Here is a 27934-nt window from a genome sequence, read left to right as displayed (position 1 = left end):
ACAAGCCTCCAACGAAGTTGTCTTCTCCGTCACTCTCTATCTCATTCGATCAAGGTAACCTTCTCTTCACTCTCTTTTTTTTGTTAAATGTATTTCGTTGGACCAGAGAGTACCCTCCCCTGTTTCCCCTCTGTTTCCCCTTCTTCCAAATCCATCCCCTTTCCATTTCGTTTCCTTCACCAGACGAGACCGAGAGAGAAATCTCTGAGATTTGGTACTTTGTTGTCTGTGTGTGGTACGACTGGATTTGGGTTTTCTCTCTGGGTCATTGTCTTAGAATTAAGCATGAGCAGAAGTGGGAGCTTTGGCTCCGGGCAAAGTTCCTTTGGCTACCTCTTTGGCTCCAATGAGAAACCAAGCTCTGCTCCTCCCCCAAGAACAGTCAACCCTCCTCCAGTGAAAGAAAAAAGTTTCAAACAACTACCACCGACCTTGACGCTGGTTGAGCCACCCCAATGGCCAAAATGGGGTGACGGCTACCCCATTGAACCCTAATTTTTTGTTTTTAATAAAATTTTTAGTTTATTTTTTTAATTATTTTTAATGATTTTTAATTTTTTCTGAATTTTATTTTTAATTTTTTAATTTTTATTAGAACATAAGACGCTTGTCGTTTGATTGGGTTGACGGGGCGATCTGGTAGAACATGAAGGGAACATAAGACACTTGTCAATTCGTATCAATCAGGAAGGGGACATGTAACTTTCTGTCCAACCTGTCCGGACACACCAATGACCAGTTCGGACACGCATGAAATTAAGAATTATTGGTGATTCATGCTTGGACACCAGTATGCAAATTAGTTTCTCATAAATCTTATAAGTATTCTTTCACTTTCATTACCCCAATAATTCACTTGATTAATATAATTTTGCGTTAGCCATTTTAAATAGGCCGAAGTTAGGCCCAAAACACCAAAATACATTAATATGTAATGCGGTTTTGAGTTTCAATAACTGGTAACCGTCTAAGGTGGTGTAGTTATAATTATTAAAATTTATTAACCGTCTAAGATGGTGGTTGCAGTAAAAGACACTAATCACTAAGAGCATTCCCAATGGAAGAGCCAAATGTTACTTTTATCTAGAATAGCTCTTCAAATGTTCAAAAAACCTCCCACATTGGATGAGCCAAAAATATATGTAAAATAGATATTTGATTAAAAGAGCTAAAAAAAAAGTTAAATGTAGCAGCACTTTTTAAGGGAGCTATTTTATTTTTTAGTGTTTCTCTCTCCTGCTTTATCTTTTTCTCAAATCTTTTCCCACATTTTTTTTAGAAATATAGCTAATCGGATGTGTAGACACTTAAAAATTGTTTAGCTAAATTAGATAAAAGTGAATTTTGAAGAGCCATTTTACATAAAAATATGGCTCTTCCATTGGGAATGCTCTAACTGTAATCGATTATATATCTTCCCCAACTTTATTTTATTTTTTTTAATACCCATGTAACTCTTTTAAAACCAAATTGTTACCTCCAAAATTTGTATATTTTTTTAGTTTTACTATCAAACCTAAAATTTTAATTCTGTGCCTTTGTATATTTATTTGTTTCTCATCAAAATTTCACTAAAAATGCATATTTTATTTGCATTAACATTGCACAGAGAGTCGACTAACTTTTTTTTTTTTTTTTTTCCTATTCAATTGACGTGTTCTATTTTTGCCTTTCCTCTGTACCACAAATCTGGCAGGAAAACACATACTCTATTTACAAGTTCTGAGCTACTCATGGTCTAGGATTTGCGTCCAAACCCAACGCCTCATTTTCTCGAGAAAATTTCTTGATTTTGTCGGAGTCGAAGAGAAAGTTAAGAAATGCCGGCGTACAACATCAGGGGCATCAATGTAGACTTCCCATTCGAGGCCTACGATTGCCAGCTCGTTTACATGGAAAAAGTCATTCAATCTCTCCAAGAAGTAAGCCTTCCAAAACGTGATCATTTTGACCCAAAATATCTGTTTACAATCTGTGTTTTGTAATAGCAATTTGGAAGGATTTTTTAAATGCAGGATTGTTTACCGAAGAAGAAACTGAAATTTCTTATTTTTAAGCTAGGGAAGACTCGCTTTGTGCTTTCTCACATACAAGTTGGCATTTTTATATAATGTGGTTGTGATTAAGAAGCTTGAAAGCATATATTTGGACTAAATTGGTATTAATTGGTTAGGAGGTGGTTGTTTGGTGTGTGTGTATATATATATATATACACACATGTATAATAGATAATTTGTTGGTAAGTTACACACACACTGGTGGGATATGAAACCACATCGTCACCCTCCACCTTACTACGAAGGGAGGAAGTACCATTTGAGCTGGTGTTGCTTGGTGTATTGATAGAACGATATTGCTCTATTTGGTGCATTTGATACATATTTTGGGATAGGATATGAGGCATTTGAATTTAGATTTCGTATACTCTGGAAATTCCTGAATCTACTTGTCGTCGAACAACTGGGTTTAACTATCCCAATGGTTTCCTGAATCTTCTCTGGAAATGTCTGGTGTTTTATCACTCTATGAGCTGGATAGTTTCACTCACAGCATATGCTTATTGACCATCTATTCCTACATTGTGAGGTTGCAAATGAGGTGTGGAGTGTTTTGTTTCAACTCTTTGGAGTGAGTTGGGCTATGCCGCGAAAGGTGAGTGATATCTTCGAAATTTGGAAGGGTCAATTGGGTAATAGGCATGCTTTGCGTATGTGGAGGCTCGTCCCATTATGTGTGATGTGGTGTTTATGGCGTGAATGGAATGCACGCAGCTTTGAGGATAAGGAGAGCGGCATGATTGAGTTGAGGAAGTTGGCGTTACATACTTTGTTTTCTTGGAGCGGGACTTGGTTGAACTCGTATGAGTCCACATTTTCTGATTTCTTAGAGCTTTGTAAATATTTTTCTAGTTAATAGGGGTTACCTTTTATACCTCTTGTATACATGGGTTGCGCCCCTCTGTACGTTTTGATCATATACTTATTACTTATAAAAAAATATATATATATGAATTTTGTCAAGACTAATAATACAGCATTGTCATCATTTCTTGTCATTGTTGATGTTAACATCGCTTTTTACTTGCCGAACATCCAATGTGCTTGTACACAATTATGATGTGGCAGAGATGCAATGCACTGTTGGAGAGCCCTACTGGAACTGGGAAAACATTGTGTCTTCTCTGTGCCACGCTGGCTTGGAGGAAGAGCTTGGGAGGTTTCTCGACTGGTACGAGTGTAAGGAGCAGTCAAAATGAAGGGAGTGAATCAGATGTTTCACTGTCACAGTCTGTGCGTTCTAATCTTCCCACCATAATTTATACTTCGCGCACTCACAGCCAGATCCGGCAAGTAATTCAAGAATTAAAGAGAACCAGTTACAGGTCAGTGTTGATTTACGGGTTGACCTCTTTTTCAGTAAAGATTTTGGATTTTGGAAAGACCACAGATGTTTTTCCTCTAGACCTATTGCTTGCATTCTGTGACACCTGTTGATGATTAATAAATCATCCTTTCAAGGTTAGAGCTTGTGTTATTACTGGTTTAGGTGATTTTCAACATTTGTTACCTGAACTTGCTAATATCTGATTTATGGAGGCCCAAAATGGTAGTATTAGGATATCAATAGCAATTGTGCATTCATTATGACGTGCGTTTACTGGCTAATATTTGATATATGCAGGCCAAAAATGGTGGTATTAGGATCTCGAGAGCAGTTGTGCATTCATGATGAAGTGAGTTTACTTCGTGGAAAAGCACAAACAAATGCCTGCCATTTGCTGTGCAGAAAGCGTGAAAAGCGTAATTGTGTTCATTATTCTCGTGTTGCAGGTAATTCTGTTTTACCCTTGAGCATGTATTTGTCCACGTGTCCATAAAGACTAAAGTAAGGGAATTTAACAGCGAGGTCTATTACCTCAACAATGAGAGATATATAAAACTAAGTCATATCATGTAGGGGGAAAGAAGAAAAAAGAGAGTCCTGCTCCTAAAATTATGGGTTACTTGGCAAGTTGTACTTTTAAAGAAAAATTATTCATTGGAAATATGGCCAATAACGTTTGGGTTATCTTACATCCTTATATTGCATACTATATCTCCATAGTTCAAATTTAGTGTTCAGTCCCAATCGGGTTTGTTGACTAACAAGATGTTTCATCTTGAGAAGATCTAGTAATTTTGTGAGTAAAATGTAAAAAAGATATGTTGTATTTACACATATAATGCACCACAAGGCCTCATCTTAGGAAGATCTAGTAAGTTCATCCATAAACAATTTACTGAGATTAATACTTAATGCTGGTTGTCGATGTTACCTAATTGAAAATTTGCTTGTGATTCTTCCTCTAGTTTTGAAACTAATTACCACTCCATTATTTGTATTTCTGATGACATCAGTATACATGGGTGGAACTCATTTGTTTTTTAAACGCACCAAATTATCTCTTAAGGTATCATATAATAGGTTTTTACTGATGTTTTTGTCCAACTAATATGAGTCTTGCTGAACATTTGTCCAACTAATCTCTATTTGTTGATTATCTTTCTTTTTGATGTTTTGATGCAATAAGCATTTCAAACAAATCTAACTTCCATGCTCCATACCTCTATTGTAGACTACATGAAGAAAAATCCTCATCTAGGAGATGAGCCTATTGACATCGAGGATTTGGTCAATGTCGGAAGAAGATTTGGACCGTAGGTTCTTTTAGTAGTGTTCGTTCTGTCCACTAAAATGTTAATACACATTTTACTTTCTAAATACTTTTTTCTTTTTTATTGAAGAAATTATCATAGTTGGTTATAAGAACTTAGTTATGGGTTCAAGATTCATTGGGTGTGGGTGTAACTTTCTAATAAAATAATGTCAATTATATGGATTTTGCCCCCCTATTTAGTTGCTACTTCTTTCTTGTAGGTGTCCTTATTATGTATCAAGAGAGCTCCACAAGACTGCTGATATATTATTTGCACCTTATAACTATCTTATTGACCGGGGATATAGAAAATTTTTAAGCCTTGATTGGAACAACAGCATACTCATATTTGATGAAGCTCACAATTTGGTAAGAGGAGCGGATTGACGGTTGTGACAAAGGAAATTCTAGTTCGCTGTTGAACTTTGAAATTATATATGATGGTTTTTGAATGTTCTCTCTTCTGTCCATACACTCTTAAAATCTTATTGGTTCTTGAAAACAAAAATTTTGTTGATATTTTTTTTGGTAAGTAAATTGTATATATCAAAAAAAGTACAATGTGCCTCTAAGTACACAAGAAAGTATACATAGGTAGCCCAATTTAAACCCAAAGACAAAACCCAAGAATACCCAACCCAAAAAACCCAACTAATAACCACAACCAAATGGTAAACAAAAGAAAGAACCCAAAAAACCCAAAGACTGAAGCCCACAATTCATGCAGAGTTAGTAACTTACAGCATGTATTAGATGAGATTAGCTGCCTAAGTAATATAAATATAATGCAGGAAAGCTTATGCGCAGATGCAGCCTCTTTTGACTTGCCTTCTTGGCTTCTAAATGCTTGCATTTCTGAAGCAAAAAATTGTATTGAACTTTCTACGGCAAGGAGGGAAGAAGCAAATGACAAATCACGGAATCCAGATAGTTTTGCTATCCTTAGAGGTAAACTTGATTTATAGATATTCATCAAGTAATCAATATTCCTCAACATTTCTTTTTGATCAATAGTATCATAGTGCATATTGTCACTATTATGGTAATATTATCGAGACAACTTGGCCGATCTAATAATCCTGTTTGTACTTGGTAGTGAGGGTTTCATTGTTTTATGCAGTTTAAGCTAGGCTTGCATTATAATTTTTTTTTCAGTCATTTTGCTGGATGCTCTGGTGTTCATCTTTATTGTACTTTACATAGTCATGTTTCTTTTGTGCTAATAATACATATCTTGCAGCTCTTCTTTTGAAGCTTGAGAAACAGATTGCTGAAGTCCCTATCCAGACCAAGGAACTGGGATTTACTAGGCCTGGGCCTTACATATATGAATTACTTGCTGATCTAAATATCACCCATGAAACTGCCTCTAAGCTCATTAATATAATTGATGATGCTGCTGTGCTTCTTGAGGAAGATAGCCAGCACAAGGCGGCTCGCACTGTTTGCAGGCTGGAAAGCATTCGTGACATTCTTAATATAATTTTCAGAGATAAGGGCAATGCTCATGCAAACTTCTATCGTGTAAGTGAATTGTAGGAATACAGTAAGAGCTCGATTGCAAATCTTGTTTGGCTTGTTGCTTTGAAGTGGGTGTTGTTTCTGTATCTTATCTTTATTGTGTTAACTAGGTATCTGAATTGAAACTTTTTGGTTCATTTTAGGTTCATGTGCAGGAAGTTGAAGCAAGTGCTGCAGATGGCTTAAAAGGTAATCTGGAGATATTTGCTTATGTTTTGGGATAGATCTTGTTTTATTTCTTGTATAATATTATATCTTTTTCCATCATGATCCGATCTTTTCTTTTTTGGCTTTGGGATCCATAATATCTTATTTGCACGGTCAAATTTTTAAATTTAATATTCCCAGGTGTCATTTAAAATTTACAGATGAGTAGGTGAAACATATGTCCAATAGTGGTGATTGGACATATCCCGTGCTCTGGAAAAGGAAAAAAAGAACATATATCATCCTATTATAGTGTAATTTACACATCTTATATATTTTGATTCTGCAGGTAAGGTATCGAGGACACTCAGCTGGTGGTGTTTCAACCCTGGAATAGCCCTGGAAGCGTTCCCCAGGTTGGGTGTGGGCTCAGTTATATTGACATCTGGCACATTATCTCCCATGGCTTCATTTGCACAGGAACTGAAATTGTAAGTGACTGTTTTACCAATTAGGTCATGTCATGACTTTCACAGTTTCTAAATAGAGATTGTTATTCTACTCAGAGAATTTCCTGTTCGGTTGGAAAATCCTCATGTCATCAACCCAAGTCAGATATGGGCTGGAGTTGTACCAACTGGTCCTTCTGGTTACTCTTTCAATTCCTCTTACCGGACCCGTGAATGTATAGAATACAAGCAAGAGCTTGGAAATGCTATTGGTATGAAACATAACCACTGCTAGTGCTGATTTTGATAAGGTTAAAGATATTTTTGTTGTTATGATTCTTTCTTTGAATCCCCTCTTGCTGTCAAAATAGCATTTCTTGGTTTACAGTTCAATCTTGTTATTTCAATGAAGGGCAATTTTAGAATTCATAGTCATTGACTAAGAGGTGGGATTTTACATTCATCGAACACATCTTGTGGTATGTATGTTAATAGCTATTGGAATGTTGATCACTTCCAGTTGTTGTATGAATAATTTATTGGCAGTGTAGTGAGGTTTTAGTACTTGGTGCTTGCTATAACTTGAAGAGGAAGGTTGTGGACAGTTGGATACACGAGCTAGGTTAATCTTCTGGCTTGCTCGATTAAGCAGAGTGAGAGACAGAGGTGAAAAGAGAATGCGAAGAAGTTGGGGATTTGGAGAAAGTAGAATAGAACACGCAAAGAATTTCATGTTCCTATATTCTGGAGGGTGACATAATTTTCTTCCCTAAAAATGCAACTGGTCCAATTGAGAAAAAACAAGATTGAATTCCAAAAGATTCTTATGTTGTGGACTAGTTTTGATCTGTGGCCTAATTGGCAACCTTTGAGGTTGTTTTAGTTACTAATAAGTCTGTCTTGAATGTTTCTTTTAATTAGAAAGTTGCTGGTTCAGTTTTAAATGAATTTTATAATTGCTTTTAAGTTTTGTAGTCCTTTTTTATTTTGTTTTCGTAGTTTCCTATTTGGTGTAGAAGTTCTTTTAATTACTTATATATGTGTTTTAGGTGACAATCTTCCTGGGGAAATGATTAGCATTAGCCTAAAGAAAGGCCTTTATGTAATCTGTCAAAATTCACAGTATGATTGAATAACATTCCAGCAGCTTTCTCAAAACTTTGAGGGTGTGATTGCCTTCTCTCTCCTAGGTGTTATTGCTCGGGAAACCTTGGTGTGATTGTCTACGGTTAATTTTTATTCTTATTCAATTTTTCAATCTCTGTTTCAAATACCGAACAGCACACAAATTTCATCATGATTCAACCTTTCCCAACCAAACTATTCCTAAAATCCTTTAACATCAAATCCCATCGAAGAAACCATCAAGAACCTATCAGGATATTTAATCTACTGCTGAGTTTCGTGAAGTCATGCATCATATTTAGTATTAGAACCTATTACAACTTCTGTCGTGCACAGGTGATTTATTGTAAAAAACTCAAGGCGTTGTACTGAATTTTAAACTGAAGTATCTTCCTTTTTCAGAATATGAAGGGTGTCCAAATAGTGGCCTGATAATTGTTGTTAGTCTATTGAGTGAAAGTTGTAATTCTTGAACTTTTGTGTTCCAGTCAACTTTGCTCGAATTGTACCTGATGGGCTGCTTGTGTTTTTTCCATCTTACTACATTTTGGACCAATGCATCGGGTGCTGGAAGAATATGGTAGGGGCTTCGAACACAATTAGTGAAGGCGTGAAACTGTTTGCTTCTATCTCCTGACAATGTATGTTCAATTTTTTGTAGAGCCATGCAAATTCAACAACTATATGGGAAAGAATCTGCAAACATAAGAAACCTGTGGTAGAACCTAGACAATCTTCACTGTTTGCTACGTCAATTGAGGTAACTAACATGACCTATATATTGGCTTAGCTTTGTCCCAGCTTTATACGTGGACTCCTCTTTTCAGTCCTAAGGTAATCCATCTGCTTTGGTTTTTGGGCAGGACTATATGGCTACACTGAAGGACACCTCAGCTTCTGGTGCAGTATTTTTTGCTGTTTGTCGGGGTAAGGTATGTCTTTATCCCAGTTTTTAAGAAAAAAACTTCTGTTATATTCTAGCAGACTTTTGAAACTTTATGTTGACCGGTAAGATTCAAAGAGATTTGCTTTGTATGTATATATTTTTTAATAAGTAATTCAATCTCATTAGAAAGCTGGAGGGGTGCAACCCCAAGTACACAAAATATACAAGAGAGACCCTCTATTAGGGAGAAAAAGAAGAAAAATCCAAAAATTAAAAAAAAAAAACTAGAAAAGTGCTGACTATTATATGATGCTATCCAAGTATAAAGAGATTTGAACAAAGCGGTCTTAAGATCCCACCGAAGTCTCACAATGTTCAATGCTCATTGCGTTTCTCTCTCTTCAAATGGTCCATGTTATACACAGAGGTACAAGACTAATAAAATGTTACGGTGTCCCTCCTGACCTCTCCAACTAATCAACAATTCTATCACCCTTCTAGCCATGACCCACTCTACACCAAATAGATAGAAAATCGAAATCCATAAATTTCTTGCCACTTCATAGTGAAGCATAAGATGATCATAGACTCCTCACTCCTCTTAGGGCCCGTTTAGGAGTGCGATTTCAATAAGTGCGATTTTAAAAATTGCGTTTATAAAATCGTTACTTTTTAAAATCGCACAGGCGTTTGGTAAAACATGCTAAAAAATACTTTTTTTATTAATTGAGTGTTTGGATAACATTAGCATATAATTGCGGTTTCATGACCAAATTACCAATAAGGACATTTCTTTATAATAGTAAAATAACTAATATTGTCTATAAGCCTCCATTTTTAACACCTATGCAAACAAAACTATGACTTATAATTTGACATTAACTTTGAGTTTTCTGCTTAGGCAATTATATATTGCTATATTACTTGTTTCTATATGTGCACTGCACAATAAAAAAAATTAAAATAAAAAAAAAATCACAAATTATCACTGTTTATTACCCATTATATATATATAATCACAAACTGTTACAGTGCAATACCCATTAAAAAATAAAAATAAAAATCCATCACAAATTGTTAATGTACAGTACCTTTAAAAAAAAAAAAGCCATAAAAATCGTCACTGTGCACATCACTATGTAGTGAACAGTGATCTGAGAAAAATCATCATCTTGGTCACTGTACAGTATTTTTTTTTAAAAAGAAAAAGCCTCACACGGTTACTGTACACGCACTATCACATTACTATGCGGGTACAGTGATTTATCACTGCATACTATGATAGATTGCAGATCACTATGCATGCACGGTAATCTAAATAAAATTTTGAAAAAAAAAAAAATCACAATTTTACTCTGTAGAAATGGTCGAAGAACATAAACACACACACACACACACACACACATATATATATATATATATATATATATATAAAGGCACAGTAATCATACAAACCATATAAAATAACACAAAACACCAAACAATGGAAAGTTTTACAAAAGCAAATGAGTTATATTGAGAGAAAAAAAATATTAAGGTGAAATTATTACTTGGTAAAGGGGCGGAGAGATGGACAACAGCAACGCACACTGCTACATGACGGAGAAAGGATGAACGAAACAGAGAGGATAAAGAAAAAAAAAAAAAAAAGAGAAAAGAAGGGTTTTAATATATTTTAGGTGGGTATTCTTGGTATTTTTTTCATTCTTGCTCAAAAAAAGGTAACTATTGCGCCAAATATCTTTTAATAGAAATCGTGATTTTGTTTTAAATTCGCACTTTTTCAAATAAGCACCATCTAATCAGCTTATGAAAATCGCAGATTTTTTTGCGATTTTAAAATTTGCGTTTTTAAAATCGCAATCTCAAACATCCTAAAATTGCGATTTGGTTTAAAATCACAGATTATTTTTTTAAAAACGCACCCTTACACATATAACACCAATCCACCACGATGGCGTTTCTCTTCCTTAGAGAATCTAAAGTCAAGACCTTCCCTAGTGCCACCATCCATACAAAGAACGCCACTCTCGAACGAACCTTAACTCTCCAAATGCTCTTCCAAGGAAATAGGAAATTAGCAGGAAAGGACAGCACATGATAAAGGAACCTTACTTCATACTTCTGTCTTTTGGAAGGGATCCAACATATTTTATCCTCACCAACTTAATTCAATCTAATAAGAGTACAAAATATCAACGTAATAAGTAACCAAATCCACCTCCCAATCATGCATTTGGTTTGGAAAATGATATATTCCATTGAATATTTTCGTTAATGAACTACGTATGATCCGCCACCCATTGCGCAATATGAAACAATTCCGGAAAAGTTTCCTTTAGGGGTTGATCCCCACACCACAAAGCATGCCAAAACCTAATCTTGGACTCATCTCCCACCCTGTATCTTACAAAACTCGAGAAAACTCTCCACCCCTCCCTAATATGGTTCCACACTACCACTCCAAAAGGCCCCACCTTGTGTCTTATGTCCCCATCAAAGCCTTTTCAAATTTATGGTATTGCTTGTGCATAGGATGCTTCAGTAGCGGCTTACTTGGGGTTTTCTAGTTGCTCCAATTATTACAACGTAAGCTTTATTAGAGTGGCTCATAATTGGGAGGTAGATGTCTTTGCCTTGTTCTTTAAATTGTTGTATTCAGTTAGAGTGAGACGGGATAGTGAAGACAAGCTTTGGTGGTTCCCCCTCCAAAAGAAGGTTGCTCGTTGTTAGCTCCTTCTTTAGTGTCCTTTCTTGTAATGATGGCAATCCTTTTTCTTGGAAGAGTATTTGGCAGACTAAAGTTATTTTGAGAGTGACCTTTTTGGCTTGGTCGGCGGCCTTAGGGAAGATCCTTATCATGGACAACCTTAAGAAGAGGGATATCATTGCGTTCATAGATGCTGTTTGTGCAAGAGGAGTGGGGAGTCCATGGACCATCTTCTCCTCAATTGTGAGGTTGCTAGTACCTTATGGAATGCCTTTTTCTGTCGGTCTGGGGTGTCTTGGGTGATGACTAGTAGAGTAGTTGACTTACTTGCATGTTGGTGGACTAGTGGTAGCACTAGGAGTGCTATTGTATGGAAGATGGTACTTTCTAGACTTTTGTGGTGTCTTTGGAGGAAAAGAAATGAACTGAAGTTTTGAGGACCACGAGAACACATTGGCAGAGCTTTAATCTTTTTATTTATTTATTTTTTTAATTTTTTAATTTTTTAATTTTTTATCTTTGGACAGCTGCGTTTGTACCTCCTTTGGCATTTAGTTTTCATGATTTCCTTTTTCGTTTTCTCATTCTAGGTAGGTGTTTCTTCTATATACTCCCTGTGTACCTGAGTAATTTTTTTTCGCTTTTAATGATATTTCAATTACTTAGGATAAATCAACATTGTAAAATACAAATTTTGTATTAGTTGGAAATGCTGGTTTAAGAGATTTGTCATGTTGTATACACAAGGAAGTGCTGTTGCATCGTGTTCCACTGTAACAGTCATCAGATCAACTATTGTATTAGTTGGAAATGCTGGTTTAAGAGATTTGTCATGTTGTACACACAAGGAAGTGCTGTTGCATTGTGTTCCACTCTAACAGTCATCAGCGAGTTGATCTAATGAGTCCTGTATTTCGACCATCTGCCACCTTGAACATTTTGTAAAAAGGCTCTTATATTTGAAAAACTTCATCTTGAAATGTGTTATTAAGTGGATTTCTTTGGTCATAAGGTTTTGCTTACATGCTTGCTGAGTGTCCTGATATTGTGAACTGCACTGCTAGTAATTATAAATCCTGGGGGGTTGACAATCTAGCAAGTAGTTTTAATGCTTAATTGCAGCAGTTTTCCCAAATAATTTAGCATTTCCAATGTTGTAAAATAAATTATATCAATTTTTTGTTGGCTTATAGTTCTTCTCTTGATGCAGATTTTCTGTTTGGATGCCTAATAACGCTCTTAAATTGTGAAGTTTATATTTCTACTCTCTGTCTTCTTTAGGTTCTAGCCTATCGTGGTTGATTGTTATTCTTTTTTCAGGTGAGTGAAGGATTAGATTTTGCTGACCATGCTGGAAGGGCCGTAATCGTAACTGGTATGCCATTTGCAACAACGACTGATCCTAAGGTTTGATTTTCTTTTTGACATTTTTGTTTTCTTGAGACTTTGTTTGTCCTTGTAATTTTGTATATCCTGCAAGTTCTTAGCTATTTCAAGCCTTAAAGAACTTGCAGTGGGAACCCTATCAATTGTGCAAGGCACTATAAATCTTAATTTTGCAGATTTGACTTGATATAATGTTGATCATATGTGACTAGTTGAATTATTAGAGAGGGCTGCTGCTAGCATTTCGATCACAATTTGTGGACATAAAGCTAGTTTTTAATGGTTATAGAGATATATAAGGTGCTTAACTGTACCTGAACCTACCATTCATTTGTGATGGTAACATTAGTAGAACAATTGATGTTTAAAACTTTAGATAGATATCTTCTGCTCAAGTGGTTGGCTGCACCGATATATTTTTGATTTGAGTTACCTGAGCCTTTATCTTTTAATTATTTTAAAAAATATTTATCGTTCATTTTTATGTAGCTATGATTAATTTGACAAGCAAGAGAATTTCTTTCTTTCGTTTTCTTTTTTACATGGAAATCCATACTCGATGGATATCCAACAACATATATCTACATATTTATCCAAGTAGATTCATAGATTTGCATATTAATTTTATGATAGGTTCCATCTTTATCTAATCAATTTCACAACATTTCAATTTATTATTTTTAGGGAAATTTTAAATATAATCCCTGGATCTTCATGTGATTTCAATTGTATGCATAAATTTCTAATCTCATTAAATAATGGAGTTTGCCTGATTTTCCAATTGATCATTCTGTCACTTTTACGTCTAAATTTTTAATAGAATTATAATGGCGTGAACACAAAACCATGTTAGAGGTGCCATCTCACTGCGACTTGGCTAACCTACTTACATCAGATTTATTAGAAACTTAATTTTTTTTTATTATGTCCATTAAAAAGAAAAAAATGACAAAAATGGACCAAAAGGAAAAGAAGAAGAAGAGATCATTGGGGGTGGAGGTCATGGAAAGTGTATCTGCAATCCACCCTCATGGAGTGGGTGGATGTAATGTAGATGGGCTTTGCGACCCAGCCGCTTGCAGAATGGGTGGCGAAGAGACACCCACCTCCACCACTCAATAAAACAAAAAATAAGAAAAGATGGGGTTGAGGTCGTGGAGATGGCCTCACAACCTTCACTACCTTCGCATCATGGAGGCAACCTTTGCAATGTCCAACCCTGTTAGAAGGGGTAGAAGGATATGGGCACCTTTCCTCCACCCATTTTGCTATGGGTTGGTCCACAAATCTAACGACTCAGGAATAACGTTAGCCATATTTGGGCTATCACTTCAAAATGATTAGTTAAGTTACAATTGGAGCTTTATAAAATCACTTATAAAGTCTAGTATCTCTTAATAAGGAACCAATGTAGGAGTTGGTACTCATGAATACCTTTAGAATCCACCCACCCAATGTGGGCAATTCACCCACCCAATGTGGAGTAACTTTTTGGTATATCACAACAGAGGTTGCCTCCATGATATCCACCCCATTTGCAAAAGGACGGAAAGGGTGGGTACCTCCCCTCCACCCTCTCCAGGTCACAGCAACCCCTCTACAACCTCCACCCCAACTATCTTTTTCTTCATCTTTTTCATTTTTTCCCCTTTTTGTGTTTTCTTCTTCTTCTTTTAAATTTGTAATAAAAAAAAAATAAAGTTTTCCAAATTTGACATGGTTGGTTGGTCACCTTGGAGTGAGGTGGCTTTAACATGATTATTTGCATACATGCCAAATTTCCATGGAAAAATTTAGACGGAAAGTGATAGAAGGATTAATTTGAAATTGGGCAAACCTCATGTGGTTAATTGATGAAATTAGAACCCATGCATCAAATTGAAATCGTGTGAAACATCAGGAATTAAAATTATAAAATTTCTTTATGTTTATTGTTTGGAGACATCTTTAGGTTTTTGCTTTCTCGTGTACTTAATTTCTTTAAGGAAATATCCTTAGTTGCTGGCCATGAAAGTTGGTTCCCATGTTTGCTCTAATGTACTAGTGTTTCCCACAGAAGATGCTTAGTGTGCCCTTGTGCTGGAACCAGGAATATGTTCAGCATATTGCACAAACATATGTCTCGATTGGGTCTTGTTTTTGGATGTGTTTCCTTAAATAGTTCTGGCATTAAATCTTATGCATATTTTCATATATTAATTTGCTCACCTGATATGAGAAATAAACCAGGTTCGTCTAAAACGTGAGTACTTGGATCAAGAGGGGCGATCCCAAAGCAAAGTGTGTAAGGTAATTTCATTATTGCTTGACATGGGATGTCACTTTAAAGTAATATATGCATTTCCAAATTGATTTTGACAACTTTCTTACCAATTTTATTGGACTATAATTTTCAGGTTCTAACAGGAGAAGATTGGTATAATCAACAAGCATTACGAGCTGTGAATCAAGCTGTTGGACGTGTAATCCGTCATCGCCATGATTATGGAGCGATTATTTTCTGTGATGAAAGGTTTTTCTCTCTGTTTGTTCTGCCACTTTAGTCAGAATTTCACCAAAATGTCCAAGCATGTTGAGTTGGAAAGAAAAAATATGTTGAGATGATAATTTTCTTTCTTGTTTGTCTCGATTTGTTCCAGTTCTTATTGAAGCATTAACATTGTCTTATTTCTCTTTGTTTATATTATCTTCGGTGTACATAATATCATCAAATCACGAGCTTAGCAGATGTTTTAGAATTAATGATGTGGTCAATGTAATATGAACTTTTCCTGGTCATCAGCCATTTTTTAATTGTTTTAGAATGTAATAACTTCTTCATTGCCCCTTCCTCTGGCAGAAAGAAATTGAAAAGAAAAAACAAAGAAAGATAGAACTTTTAAACTATCGTTCCAATTCTTGGGTTTTGACATTTAACTACTGTTTTTCCCCCAAAACCCTTGTATGGCAGATTCTAAAATCACCAAATTTTATAAATTTTTTTGAGCTGATTTTCCTGTATGATTCTCAACTAATTTGAAGTTTAAAATCTCAGTTGGAGTATAATAAAAAGGAAAAAATGTTTCAGGGGTCTCTATGACTTTATCAAATCACTCCCTCATGTTTAAATTTGTTGATTTACTCCCTTATGTTTCAATTGTTATCAAATAAATCATTTTGTCTACCTTCCGTTAAATTTCTAATGGTGCTGCCACATCATACCCAATCAGTAGGCCACACTTGTCCCATTTAATAAAAAAATTAAAATAATAAATGGGACCTCTAAAGCATTGTTAGAAATTTAATGGAAGATAGATGAAAGGATTTGTTTGATAACAATTAAAACCTTGGTGAATAAATCAACAAAATTAAAACCTTAGTGAGTGATTTGATAGAAAGTCATACCTTAGGGACCTCTGAAGCATTTTTCCCTAATAAAAGAGCCATATCAGATATTTTGGGTTTGATATATTCTAATTTTCTCAATAGTGTTTTCTTTTGTTTTTTTTGTTGATATATTTCCACTTGGTTTTAAAAATTGTAATTCTTAAATGGTTTGCTTGTTAATATGTTCATTGTTCACCATTGTTTACGGTTATTGACGTGTCACATGGTTATCAAAATTCATCTTGGACTTTGCCTTGCAACCAGAAACTAAACCTCTTTTACTACATTTCTTTATTATTTTTTTTCTCTCTCATTGATATAAGCATGTTCATATTTACCCTTGACAAGTATTAGTGTATTTTTTGTTAATTATGTTTTATTTTCTGATGAGTTATCAACAGGTTTGCACAGCCATATCGTCAGTCCCAAATATCGCTATGGATACAGCCTCACGTCAAGGTAATTTTTCCTTTTAAAATAACATTTCTGTTCTTTGAAGCTTTAGTACCAACTCATTTCTGCTCTTGCAGTGTTACTCCAAATTCGGGGATGTAGTTTTTACATTGACCCGGTTTTTTCGGGATGGAGGAGCTAGGGTTTCTACAGATCTGAGGCCTGTACAAACTGAAAACAGGGGTATCTTCCAGCATAAGAACATTACCAATTTCATTTTTCTTATCATTTTTATATCTCTCTGTTTAATTCCACTAGAATTGTCTGGAAATTACGTATTCTGGTCCTAATGTTTACTTTTCTTTGAGATCTGAAACTCTTATGGAGGCAATATGGGTCACATCGTTCCACAAATGTTTCTAGAATGGGGCACTTTCTACACACACACACACACACACACACACACACATCTGTATATATATGCTGTTAAACTCCACTTTGCTAGCAGTACAGTAAAGAAGAGAAGTAATACAAAACCCTGAATAGAATGTAAATGATAAGTTACACATTTCTAATTGGAAAATAGCAAAGAGACTCAACCTTTGTCTCTCTTGTCTCCACCACCATCTTCACATTCCTCCCACCATTTCCATTCTGTCCTCTTCCTTTTGTCTTTTTTGGTGGTTTTATTACCTTTGGACTCTGGGTTTCCTTTGGTTCTAGGATTGGTTTGGCCATGGTGTTTTGGGAGTTTGTAGTTGAAGTTGTTGCGGGGTGGTTGATGCTTGCTTGCTTGCCACCCAGAGATTGCTAGTGTATTGAAGGCATCATGGGAAGATTCTTCTTTGTTGAATCAAAATCTTTTGAGTTTATTATCGACTTAGGGGGCAAATCACTTTGTATATGTGTTATCGAGGGGGGAAGGGCTAACTTCAGTCGGTTAAGAGGTGTTTTTTTTTGGTTTCTATTGATGGTGGATTAGGTGGCTCAGCTGGACAACAATGTGGGGTTTATTCGAAAAATTAGAGACTCACAAAGTCATTCCTACTAGAGAAGCTGCAATTCTTATGGTATCTATATGTCCATTGAGGAGTTTAGTGGCGGCGGGGTGTCATTCTCCCACCCAAAGGTAAGTAGAAGTGGGGATGGTGTGGCTTTGTAGAGATGCTGCGTTTTCTGCTGTCACCATTCATCACCGTGAACCATGATTGGGAGGAGGCGGCTTTAGCCTCCCTTCTCTCGCTCTTGTATTCACTCTCGTTGCGGGGGGAAGGGGAGGATCATATGTGGTGGATTCCCTCTAGAAAAGGGAAGTTTGAGGTTCGCTCCTTTTACAGGAAGATTGTTCTTAAAGAGCCCAACCATTTCCCTTGGAAAAGTATTTGGCGCACTAAGGTTCCTTCGAGAGTGACATTTTTTGCTTGGTCGGCTGTCCTTGGGAAATCCCTTACTTTAGACAATGTTAGGAAGAGGGGCATCGTGGTGATTAATCGATGTTGTATGTGTGAATCGGAAGGGGAGTCTGTGGATCATCTCTTTCTTCACTGTGGGGTTGCGCGCTTTTTGTGGAATGCTATCTTCTCTCGGTTCAACATGTGCTGGATTATGCCTAGAAGCGTCAAGGAGATGTTAGCTAGTTGGTGGTCAGGTGGTAAATCCCGAAGCGCGGTGGTGTGGAAGATGGTTTCCCTGTGTCTCATGTGGTGCTTATGGAAGGAAAGGAATGCTAGATGTTTTGAGGATTTGTCGAAAAACCTTGAGGACATTGTACATTTCTTTTTGTATACGCTCTATATGTGGACTGCAGGATGGCTTGCTCCCATAGAGATCAATTTCCCTGATTTTCTTTTTATGTTCTCTTCTTCTTTCTCTTCTACTTAGTCGCTCTCTTGTATACTTCTTGTGTACTTGGGTTGCGCTCTTTAATGCATCATTACTTATCAAAAAAATGTTCCTCTGGCTGCTGCTCCACATCTTGGCACAACTCGGTGCTTTCGTGGGCCGATCGTTCGTTCATGTAGTCTCTCAAGTAAGAGTTATGGCCAACTCAGAATCACACAGTACACTCAAGGTCCCTATGCTTTGTTCAGCTCATCTCCATCTCCCATTACGGTAGCAAAATCGTATAGAGGAGACGTAGTTGTCCTTCCTAACGAATGTAAAGGTACAACATGAGGTGGGTGCACTCTTTTTCCCTTCGTCGAAGATACAAAATTCCAACAAAGTTAGCTGTGTTAGCATTCGTTGAACAAACTAAAAGTTGGTATTTGTAAACTCCCGAGTATTTGCATGGACGAGAGGGGATATAGACACTTGGACCTTGTTTGGTAAACAACATGAACTCTACAAGGCATTGTTCATGTTTGATGAGGAAAAAAATGAGTGTAATAATTAGTATAGAAAAGTGAAAAAATAGTATTGAAAAGTGAAAAAGTTTTGTTTTGTAGTGATTTTTTTTTAATTTAAATAGTTGTAAAAAGTAAATGATGTGATATAAAAAGTGAGAATGTTTTGATGTTGATTTTTTTGAAAAATGAGATGAATAGTGTGGTGGTGTTTGGTGTTGTTTGCCAAACACCACCTTGGAATGGGGGAAATCCTATGAGGTCCAAATCTAGATGCCAAGATTGAACTCGTCGAAAGCCCTTGTGCAGATTGGGCTTGGCTGTGCTATAGGCCCAATGGATATTTTTAGTCCATGCCAGCAAGGGATAGTAATTTCAGGCCCCCTAACTGCTGTGGTCCAGATCTTATAGGTCATATCCTTCGGTCTTCTTCCCAGGCACAATCTATTTATGGGCTTCTCTTGTTTGCTTTCTGAAGACCCAAGTTCCTACGGGTTTGAACCCGTTTTTGGTAATGGGCATATGGCCTGAGCTGCATTTCCCTTGGGAAAGTATTTGGAAGGTTAAGGCCCCTTCTCGCATTGCTTTCTTTTTGTGGACAGCAGCAAAGGGTAGAATCTTCACTCTGGATAACCTTAGAAGGCGGGGTTTCTCTCTAGCTAACTGGTGTTGCCTATGCAAAAGAATGAGGAAACTATTAATCACCTTCTCATCCGTTGCGAGTATACTATTGATCTCTGGCACTTGGTTCTTAACATATTCGGGTTTTCTTGGGTAATGCCTAGTAACATCCTAGAGCTACTTCATTGCTGGAAATTTCAAGGGCGAGGACACCCCAAAGAGGCAATTTGGAAAGTTATTTATGCTCTTTTAAGGTAAAGCATTTGGAGAGAAAGGAATCGGTGCCTTTGAGTAGAGCGAGTCCAATGTGCTTTCTCAAAAATCATCTTTTTTGAGATCTCTTTTGGGTTGGGTTATTGTACATATTCCTATTTTTGACTCGGTGAATCTAGTAGATCTGATTTGTCTTTTAGTTTGTTGTAGTCTTTAGGGTATTTAGCTCTCTTGTATACTTTTCGTGTATGAGGGCTTTGCCATTTTTTTTTCAATAATATTATTATCATTCATTTAAAAAAGAAGAAGTTAAACTCCACTTAAAACATAAATATCAATAACGGGTCCAATGGCTGTGTGTGGAAATTTTTTGTCTTTTGGCTATTCTGTAGTTATAAAGTACAGCTATTTGATCGGTAGGTGAATTGAAAAGAAGCTTAGCAAAGGAAAAAAAAGAAAAGAAAGATTCTAAATGTAATAAGGTGGACTGCTTGCATTTGACAGACAAGTACAAGCTCTCCAATAGTTGGGCCAACCTCATATTTTCTTTTGGGAAATGATATATAAAGTCCTTAGGTAAACGTGCTTTTATTAAAAACTCCCTGGGTATTTTTTTTTGAAAATTTAGTCATTGGGTCACTCGAAACTACTAGAAAACTTCCTACCGTCAATTTTTGTTAACTTCCGTTAGTCCACTCAAAACTCACCTTTTTATCTAATTAAAATATTATTTTTTTATTAATTTAATTTAAAAAATTAAATCTTAAAAAAAAAAATAAAAAAAAAATTTGAAGGGTGGCCAGGGGTGGTGGTGCCACCCCTGGCCACCCCCCCCAACTCCTATGGGGTGGCCGTAAGCCACCCCAGGGGTGGTTCGCCCACCCCTGGGGTGGCTTGTGGCCACCCCTAGGTGGTTTGGGTGGCTCGCAGGCCACCCCAAACCACCCATGGGGTGGCTCGTGGGCCACCCCAAACCCCCAAGGAGGTGGGTCGCGGCCACCTCCTTGGGGGTTTGGGGTAGCCCGCAGGCCACCCCTCCAACCATGGGGTGGCCGCGAGCCACCCTTGGCCACCCTTCAATTTTTTTTTTTTTTTTTTTTTAGATTTAATTTTTTAAATTAAATTAATAAAAAAATAATATTTTAATCAGTTAAAACGGTGAGTTTTGAGTGGACTAACGGAAGTTAACAAAAATTGACGGTAGTGAGTTTTCTAGTAGTTTCGAGTGACCTAGGGACTAAATTTTTTTTTAAAAATACCCATGGAGTTTTTAATAAAAGCGCGTTTACCTAAGGATTTTATATATGATTTCCCTTTTCTTTTCCCACATTGCCATCATATATGATGACCATTCCTGGTACCCTTTGGCCATATTTCGGTTTATATGCATTCATTTTGTCACGAGGTTCATCTTTGTAGGCTCACCCTTGTTTCATACTCGTAGGCTAGAATCCAACTTTTGCTACAAAATTAGTACTGGATGTGGGCATCAAAGGAGCCCCAGTTGATGATATACAATCTTCTGGAGCTTCATCCACCCATAGTGGGCTCTCTCCCCCTCCCCCTCATCACTCACTCTCTATTGGTTCCCTTTTTGTTCTTGACTTTGGTTGTAAGATCCATAAAATCAAGTCATGCTTTAGGCTTGTTATGAAGCTAGTTTTCATAACTATATATTTTGTCATGCCCTGTTAGCCTAAAGCCTCATCGGTCTCTGGGCTTTGGATCCCAGCGCTCTGGGGTGGTTTTGGGTCTTCCTTGGCTAGTCTAAGAAGCTTCTGGGTGTCTTTTGGTGGTTCTTGGGATAGCTGCTCCCCTTTTCTGGTGGTTTTGGGCTAGCCACTCCTTTCTGGTGGCTTTTGGGGTGGTTTTTGGCTAAGTGCTCCTCCGGCAAAGATGTGAGTGACACATGGAGGTGCAAGGGTGTATGGATCGGCGCTTCTTTGTTGAGGCGAAGTCTTTCCTGTTTTCGATGAAGGAGGATGAGGAGTTGGTGCGGTTGGAAGAGAGGAGGAAGGGCTTCGCTGGTGTGGTGATTTTGGGTCTTCAATGTGCTATTTGGTTGGTTGCAACAGTTGAGTCTGTGCTACGCAACATTGGGTTGAAGGAGTTTGTCAAATCCTTCTAAGAGGGCCAACAAGTCTTGATCGCTTGCCGTGGTGGGAATAGGGCCGGTTGCCTCCTGGAGCTGGCGGTGTATGCTGAGGGGGGCCGACAAGGGCTCATTTTATTGTCGGAGGGACGCAAAGGGAGAGGTTGGGTAAGTTTGCATGGGAGCTGAGTAAGGTGGTGTTCTTTCTAGAAGCCACAGTTGCTCCCTCCTTGTCCCTGCCCCCTGTTGTTTTTGTGATAGGGAAGAAGGTGGGTTCAAATTTCTCGTCGTACGCAGCGGCGCTATGTGCGGAGGGTAGCTCACCAGATGCAGTAGGTTCTAAAGTTGGGTTCTTTGGTCCGCTGGGTATAGAGTAGCATTTGGATGGAAATTTGTGGGGCAATTTTTTTGATTCTTGAGGGACGGTGGAGTGTGCAGTTGGTGTTTCGGGAATTGGGTCTGAGCTCTCTGATCTAGGATTGATGTTGCTCTGTTTTGACGTTGAAGCAGAAGGTGCTGGAGGTCTTGTGGGAAAGGAGAAGTTATCTCCTCTTTGGGTGAGAAGAGTGAAGAATGAAGTGGAGTGGGCCGTCTAGCTATTTCTAGTTGGGCTCTTGGATTTGAGCTTCTTGCATTTTGGGCTTTCCCATAAGATCTGTTTTGGTAGGCCCAATCGGTGCTGTTTTTGGTCCGAGCCCAAGAATAAGCTTCTTTTTAAACCCTAACCTAAGCCGGGTTTAGGCTCGGGTATTAAGCCCAATTCCGAAGTGGATGTGGTTTCGGATCTTGGATCGCATGGTTCGGCTCTCGTTCAAGATGCAGACTAAGAATTTCTTCCCAATTCTGGCAATTTGCCCTCAATGCAGCCTAAGAGCTCTTCACAGAGTGCTTCACCGGAGTTGGTCCCTGGTCAAACGGAAGCTCCCTAGGCATGGAAGGAAGGCCCGTCAGTGTTTTCCGATGACTCCTTAGGGGTGGCAGCGTTGGGTGAAAGACTTTGCCTCTCGCTTCCCGTGATGTTGGAGTCTAGGGCGCCTCTGTATCCGTCGGTTTCCAAGTCGGTGTTGAGGTATTCTTGGAAGTTGAACGAGAATTTGATACCGCTGTCTCTCCTTCTTTGTTGGGTCTTCATTCTTTGCCGTTGGTTGAGGTCGTGGCATCTCCGCCTGCTCGGGATGCAGTCAGAAAGCCTTCGGTAAGCCTTCTTCAATGTGGGTTCCTTCTTCCGGCGCCTCTAGCTAGTGGTGCTTGGCTTGTGATTACATCGGGAGTGGGTGGATCTCCTTTCTCTTCAGTCCAATCTATGGGTGTGAAGTTGCCGGGTTTAGACCCCACGCCGAGGTTTGAGGTCTCCACGGCCCAGTATGTGGGTGAGAAGTTGATGGGTTTTGGTCCCCCGCCTAGGCTTATGCCGGACTTACCTTGGAGTTTGTCTTCTTCCTTTAAAGTCGGAGAATCTTTGAGGGGAGGTGATTTTGAAGGGGCTGTTGGTTCTCCCGGGGCAGTGTTTGATGCTAGGCTGTCTTCAAGCTGTGGGGATCTCCTATGAGGGGAACGAGAAGGACCTTTTGGATTTCTTGGCTCAAGTGGATGAGGGTCAGCGTCTTGAGGTCCCAGTTTCCACACCTAAGCTTAAAGGGAGAAGCGAGCTGAAGAACTTAAGAGTGCTCTATCAACTTTTGACACTAGGAGTCATGGTTCTAGTTGGGACAAAAGCAAGAGGGTTCTTGCTGTGATGTAATGTTGTCTAGGCTTGTGGGCTGGTTTCTGTTGGGGTGTTTGGGGTTTCTGTTGTTGGGTCTATGCTGGTGTTTTGTGTTGTTTTTCTTTGTTTTTCCTGTTTTTTGTGTCCTTTTTGTATACTTCCTGCTTAGGGGCGCCTTCGTGTTTTTTATTTTTATTTTTATTTTTTATAAAATTTCTCTGGTTACTTATTAAAAAAAAAAAAAACTATATATTTCTATAAGTTAAGAAAAAAAAAGTTTGTAGTTGGAGGATCTCCAGCTACCAAATCACCAGGTGACATTTCATATTTCTTTTCATTCAGGCTGAACTCATCTTGCATGTTACAGTTATGAAATGGAAATTGAAAAATGCTTCTGTTGCATACTGACATACTTGTAGTGTACTTTAATTAACAATTCCAAGCTTGTCTTCTTACATTGGTTTGACTAGATGTTTGCCATGCTGATGACATATTAAAATTGTTTTTCTCAAAACATTTGGGTAATGGAAAGGCTGTAATATAGATGATGATGCACTGTTTCCTTTAATAGATCTATGTCTCTTTGAGAACAGTTAAGTTGCTATAAGATGTGAATAATTATCAAAATCATGGGGATGGTTTTTCAGTTTATATTGTCTCTCAAGGTTAATTTTGACATAATGCTAGAAAGCAACATGTATTGGGATTGAAGGCCAAAAATTAGCAGTGTTCATGGTTGAGTCAAATGCTACATGGTTGAACATTCAAGTTCCATTCAAGTCAAATGCTACATGATTGAAGGCCAAAAATTAGCAGTGTTCATGGTTGAACATTCAAGTTCCATCTCTTAATTGATTCTGAGGAAGACTTCTTGTTATATTGTCTGCTTAAATGCTTCTCAAATTAATTGGAAGCTGAGTGAACTTAGACGGAGATGACTTCATTTTAGAGCTAACAAGTGTCGCTTCACAAATGATCATGTTGCACTTACTGGAATGGAGAAACCAGGTGCCTATGACATAAAGCCTCATAATGTTTACTTAGATCATGACATAACTTCAATCTGGGACCTTAAGATTGGAAGATGTCTGTTACAATACAATTGCTGTTTTGTTTAATTTTGAATTAAACCCTACTGTTGTGTGCCCTTTTCTATCTCCCATACATATTATTAAAGCAGCTGTTTTCTATGTTTTGTAATAGTACAGTCTATTTATTCAAGCAGCTAATGCTAAATGTCCTTACACAGGAGAAATAGAAGAGACACAACTGGAGCAGCCTCTGGAGAAATTTCTTCCCCAGGTAAATCATTGACTTTTATCTGTGAAGATTTTACAAACTTACTATTTATTTTTGGTGATGATAATAACTGTTTGTTGGTGATTTGGATTTTCAGATGACACCAATGCGTCAAGATTCCTCTGTAAAGGCATTGTCTTCCATACTCGACATTAAAAGAGGCAATGCTTCAGGCCAAGTGGGGGAAGTCCTCCCCGCTAATCGCTCATCTCTTACACCCTTTAAGAACCAGTCTTTAGTTTTGAAGCATTTGAATGATCCTATCGGCAATGTGAAAAAATTGCTGATGCCTGGAAGGAAAAATATGCAATATCAAGATCCCGAAATAATTGATTTGACTGGTTATTCTTTACTGGATGAACAACTCAGCAAAGACGAAGAATTGATAGCTCCTTGTTCTGCCAGGAAGCGTAAATTATTAAGCACAGAAAATGTTGCAATGCAAAAAATTGAAGTTTCTCATGAACACTCATCTGATAGAAAGACGTTTGAAATAAATGGCCCTTCTTTCTGTATCAATCCTGCAAAACCTGAGAGTTCACAAACTTCTGGTACTATAATTGCACAAAACGCTCAAGTTGGTTCACCATTGTTGCACAAAGAAGACGGGACTTCTCAAAAGAGGGAAGTTGATTTTCTCAGGCAGAAGAACAAAGGTTTTGATTCCATTCCTGTGCTTAGTGGTAATGAGGAAACCAGAGGTTCTAATTTTCTGATTCAGGTGAAGTGTAGTAAATGCAAATGATTTAGTTCTACTAATGTTTGCTTTAACTTTATATGAGGAATTTGTAGCAAGGAAATTGGAAATGAGGCTGCCATCAAGCACAAATATAAGCTGTTCCACTTTTTAACCACAAAAAATAATAATAATAATAATAATAAAAAAAAAGAACACTGGCATGCTTATGGGTGACTTATGTTTCTATCATTGTTACATGCCTTTTTACGATATGTTTTATAAGCCATTATCAAATGCCAGTTTGTTTGTATAACACTTCTGGAATATTCCCTCCCTGATTTATAAATTGGACCTCCTAGAATGGCATTTTTTTTTCCAAGAGGAGGTGGTTTTCCTGGACTTTTGCATTGGTCACTCGTGTTTCATTGTGCTTTTTCTTGAAACAAAAGAACAGGAGCAAATTTTTATTGATTTTTTTTTTTAATTTTTAATTTTTATAAATGTAATGAAGAAATTGGATGAGGATATATATTTTTTAATATTTTGCCTACAGGTTAAAGAGAAGCTTACTGCTGAAGAATATAAAAATTTTGTCGAGTTTATGAAGGCTCTGAAGTCTAAAACAATGAAGATAAGTCAAGTGTTACAATCCATTGTGGGTCTATTCTCTGGACCGGAGAGGCTTCCTCTTCTTAAAAGGTATTTATTACTATTTAACAGTAATACTTTAGGGGACAAATGCATACGTGTCTCTGCAATGAAACTTTTGACTTGAAGGTGGAGGGCCCTTGATAAGATAGTATATTTTTCTACTGATGCTTATGGTTGCTATTATCAATGGCTTATATTGGGTACCTCGGATACGGATGGTAATAAAACTCTGCTGAGCCATGTTTTTGATACCTAAGAACAGATACATTATTTGCTCTTTCACCTGTGTACTATGATTTCAAAATGTTGCAGATGTATGCTGCACCTTTTGTTTGTCGCCTTGTTGCAGTATTAGCTGTTTGAAATGTCCTAATTTTATCTTCTTTAGGCATTTTATCTTTATACTAAATAATTTTAGTATATTTGATATAAGTATCTCACCCTCTGTCATTGTGAACAGGTTCAAGGATTATATCCCAGCAAAATATCATTCTCTGTATGAGCAGTATCTTGAAACAAATGATGGCACACTTCGACATTCAAAATATGGAACTCCAGTGAGTTTTATATTTTGTTTCGGCCAGGTTTTAAACTTGACATTCTTCAATCTCAGAGTACTAATATGATATATTCGGTGCAGCTTAAGATAATCAGAGAAGCTTTATAACTCGATTGTAATTTTGGATGGGAAAGCACAGAGATCCGTTTGATGAAGTTGAATGTGAGTACTTTGTAGTTGTGGAACTCTGAATCTTAAGCAAAAAGTGCAGTTAATAATTTCATTGTGAATTTTGCTTTGTAGTGTTGTCAGTCTTACCTGGAGTTGGGGGGAAGAAGAGGATACTTACTTCAACATGATGGTATTGTGGAATACTCTTAATGCTGCATATAAGCAACTTTTTTCTTGCTTTCTCATGGGTGAGGCCATTCCGATGCTTCCCATATATGGTTTTGGACAAAAAATTTGCAGCTAGAATGCAACTGGCCCATGCTAAGAATTACACCTAACAAGCTTTCCATGGTGGGAAGATTCATGTAAAGACAGCCTCAATTATTGCTTCCAGGTTTTCAAAGTATTTCATGGTGGAAGGGCGTTTGGGTTGCCATGCATCAGAAGAAAGGAATCACTTGCTGTTCTGCTGATGTTTAAAGACTGGAAATGCCCTCTGTCACGTGCTTAAGTTAAGAGGTGTTTGTAACCATCTCTTTACAAAGGGAAAATAATATCTGGTCCAATTCCAAGCCTTGATTAATGATTATATTTTCATGTAAAGAAATTGCAACTTTTTTATTATCAATTTATTAATCCATCTGGTTTCTTTAATGGATTAGCTACTCCTCACTTTTTGCACTGCCGACATTGGGGGATAATCTTTCTCTCTCTCTCTCTCTCTCTCTTCAACATGGTTTTCTCCATTAGCCTCCGATTTGTGCTTTCGAGTTGGCTCAGTTTGGATGTGCTGCATCAGCACAAAATTCTATTGGAGGAATAGGATGAGAGTTGGGAGATCTAGGCTACTTGACGTTGTTCTTGGGGGGTACAGCTGAGGGTTTGGAGTTTTGCTGGCCGGAGGTGCGAGCATGGCCATCTTGATCGCTCCTGGACCGTGTATTTGGGATGAGCTATTTGTCTCGAGAAACTACAATAAC

The 27934-nt window shown here is 37.5% G+C and overlaps 1 protein-coding gene across 3 annotated transcripts; it reads left to right on the top strand.

The window, feature by feature from the left end:
* Window positions 1-27640, top strand: LOC132188463 (RAD3-like DNA-binding helicase protein). Of its 3 annotated transcripts, XM_059602917.2 has the most exons (26): window positions 1-54; window positions 596-790; window positions 1697-1922; window positions 3126-3382; window positions 3682-3830; window positions 4616-4697; window positions 4918-5065; window positions 5488-5644; window positions 5937-6220; window positions 6361-6406; window positions 6714-6855; window positions 6931-7085; window positions 8427-8518; window positions 8600-8698; window positions 8802-8870; window positions 12855-12941; window positions 15150-15209; window positions 15317-15432; window positions 16688-16745; window positions 16817-16922; window positions 24905-24957; window positions 25052-25675; window positions 26187-26332; window positions 26745-26841; window positions 26925-27005; window positions 27087-27640. In XM_059602917.2, exons 3-25 carry the CDS (start codon window positions 1821-1823, stop codon window positions 26949-26951), a joined length of 3156 nt encoding a protein of 1051 aa, XP_059458900.2. In that variant the 5' UTR covers window positions 1-54; window positions 596-790; window positions 1697-1820; the 3' UTR covers window positions 26952-27005; window positions 27087-27640. The 3 variants fall into 3 exon arrangements, with proteins under 3 accessions (XP_059458900.2, XP_088373241.1, XP_088373242.1); XM_088517115.1 differs by having other exon boundaries at window positions 26745-27005; XM_088517116.1 differs by lacking the exon at window positions 596-790 and having other exon boundaries at window positions 2-54; window positions 26745-27005.
* The last annotated feature ends 294 nt before the right edge of the window (window positions 27641-27934 follow it).

This window comes from Corylus avellana, chromosome 6, assembly GCF_965113065.1.
Source record: "Corylus avellana chromosome 6, dhCorAvel1.hap1.2, whole genome shotgun sequence".
Taxonomy (NCBI): Eukaryota; Viridiplantae; Streptophyta; class Magnoliopsida; order Fagales; family Betulaceae; genus Corylus; species Corylus avellana.
The sequence above is the reverse complement of the archived record's forward strand: the minus strand, read 5'-3'. Positions and strand labels throughout refer to the sequence as shown.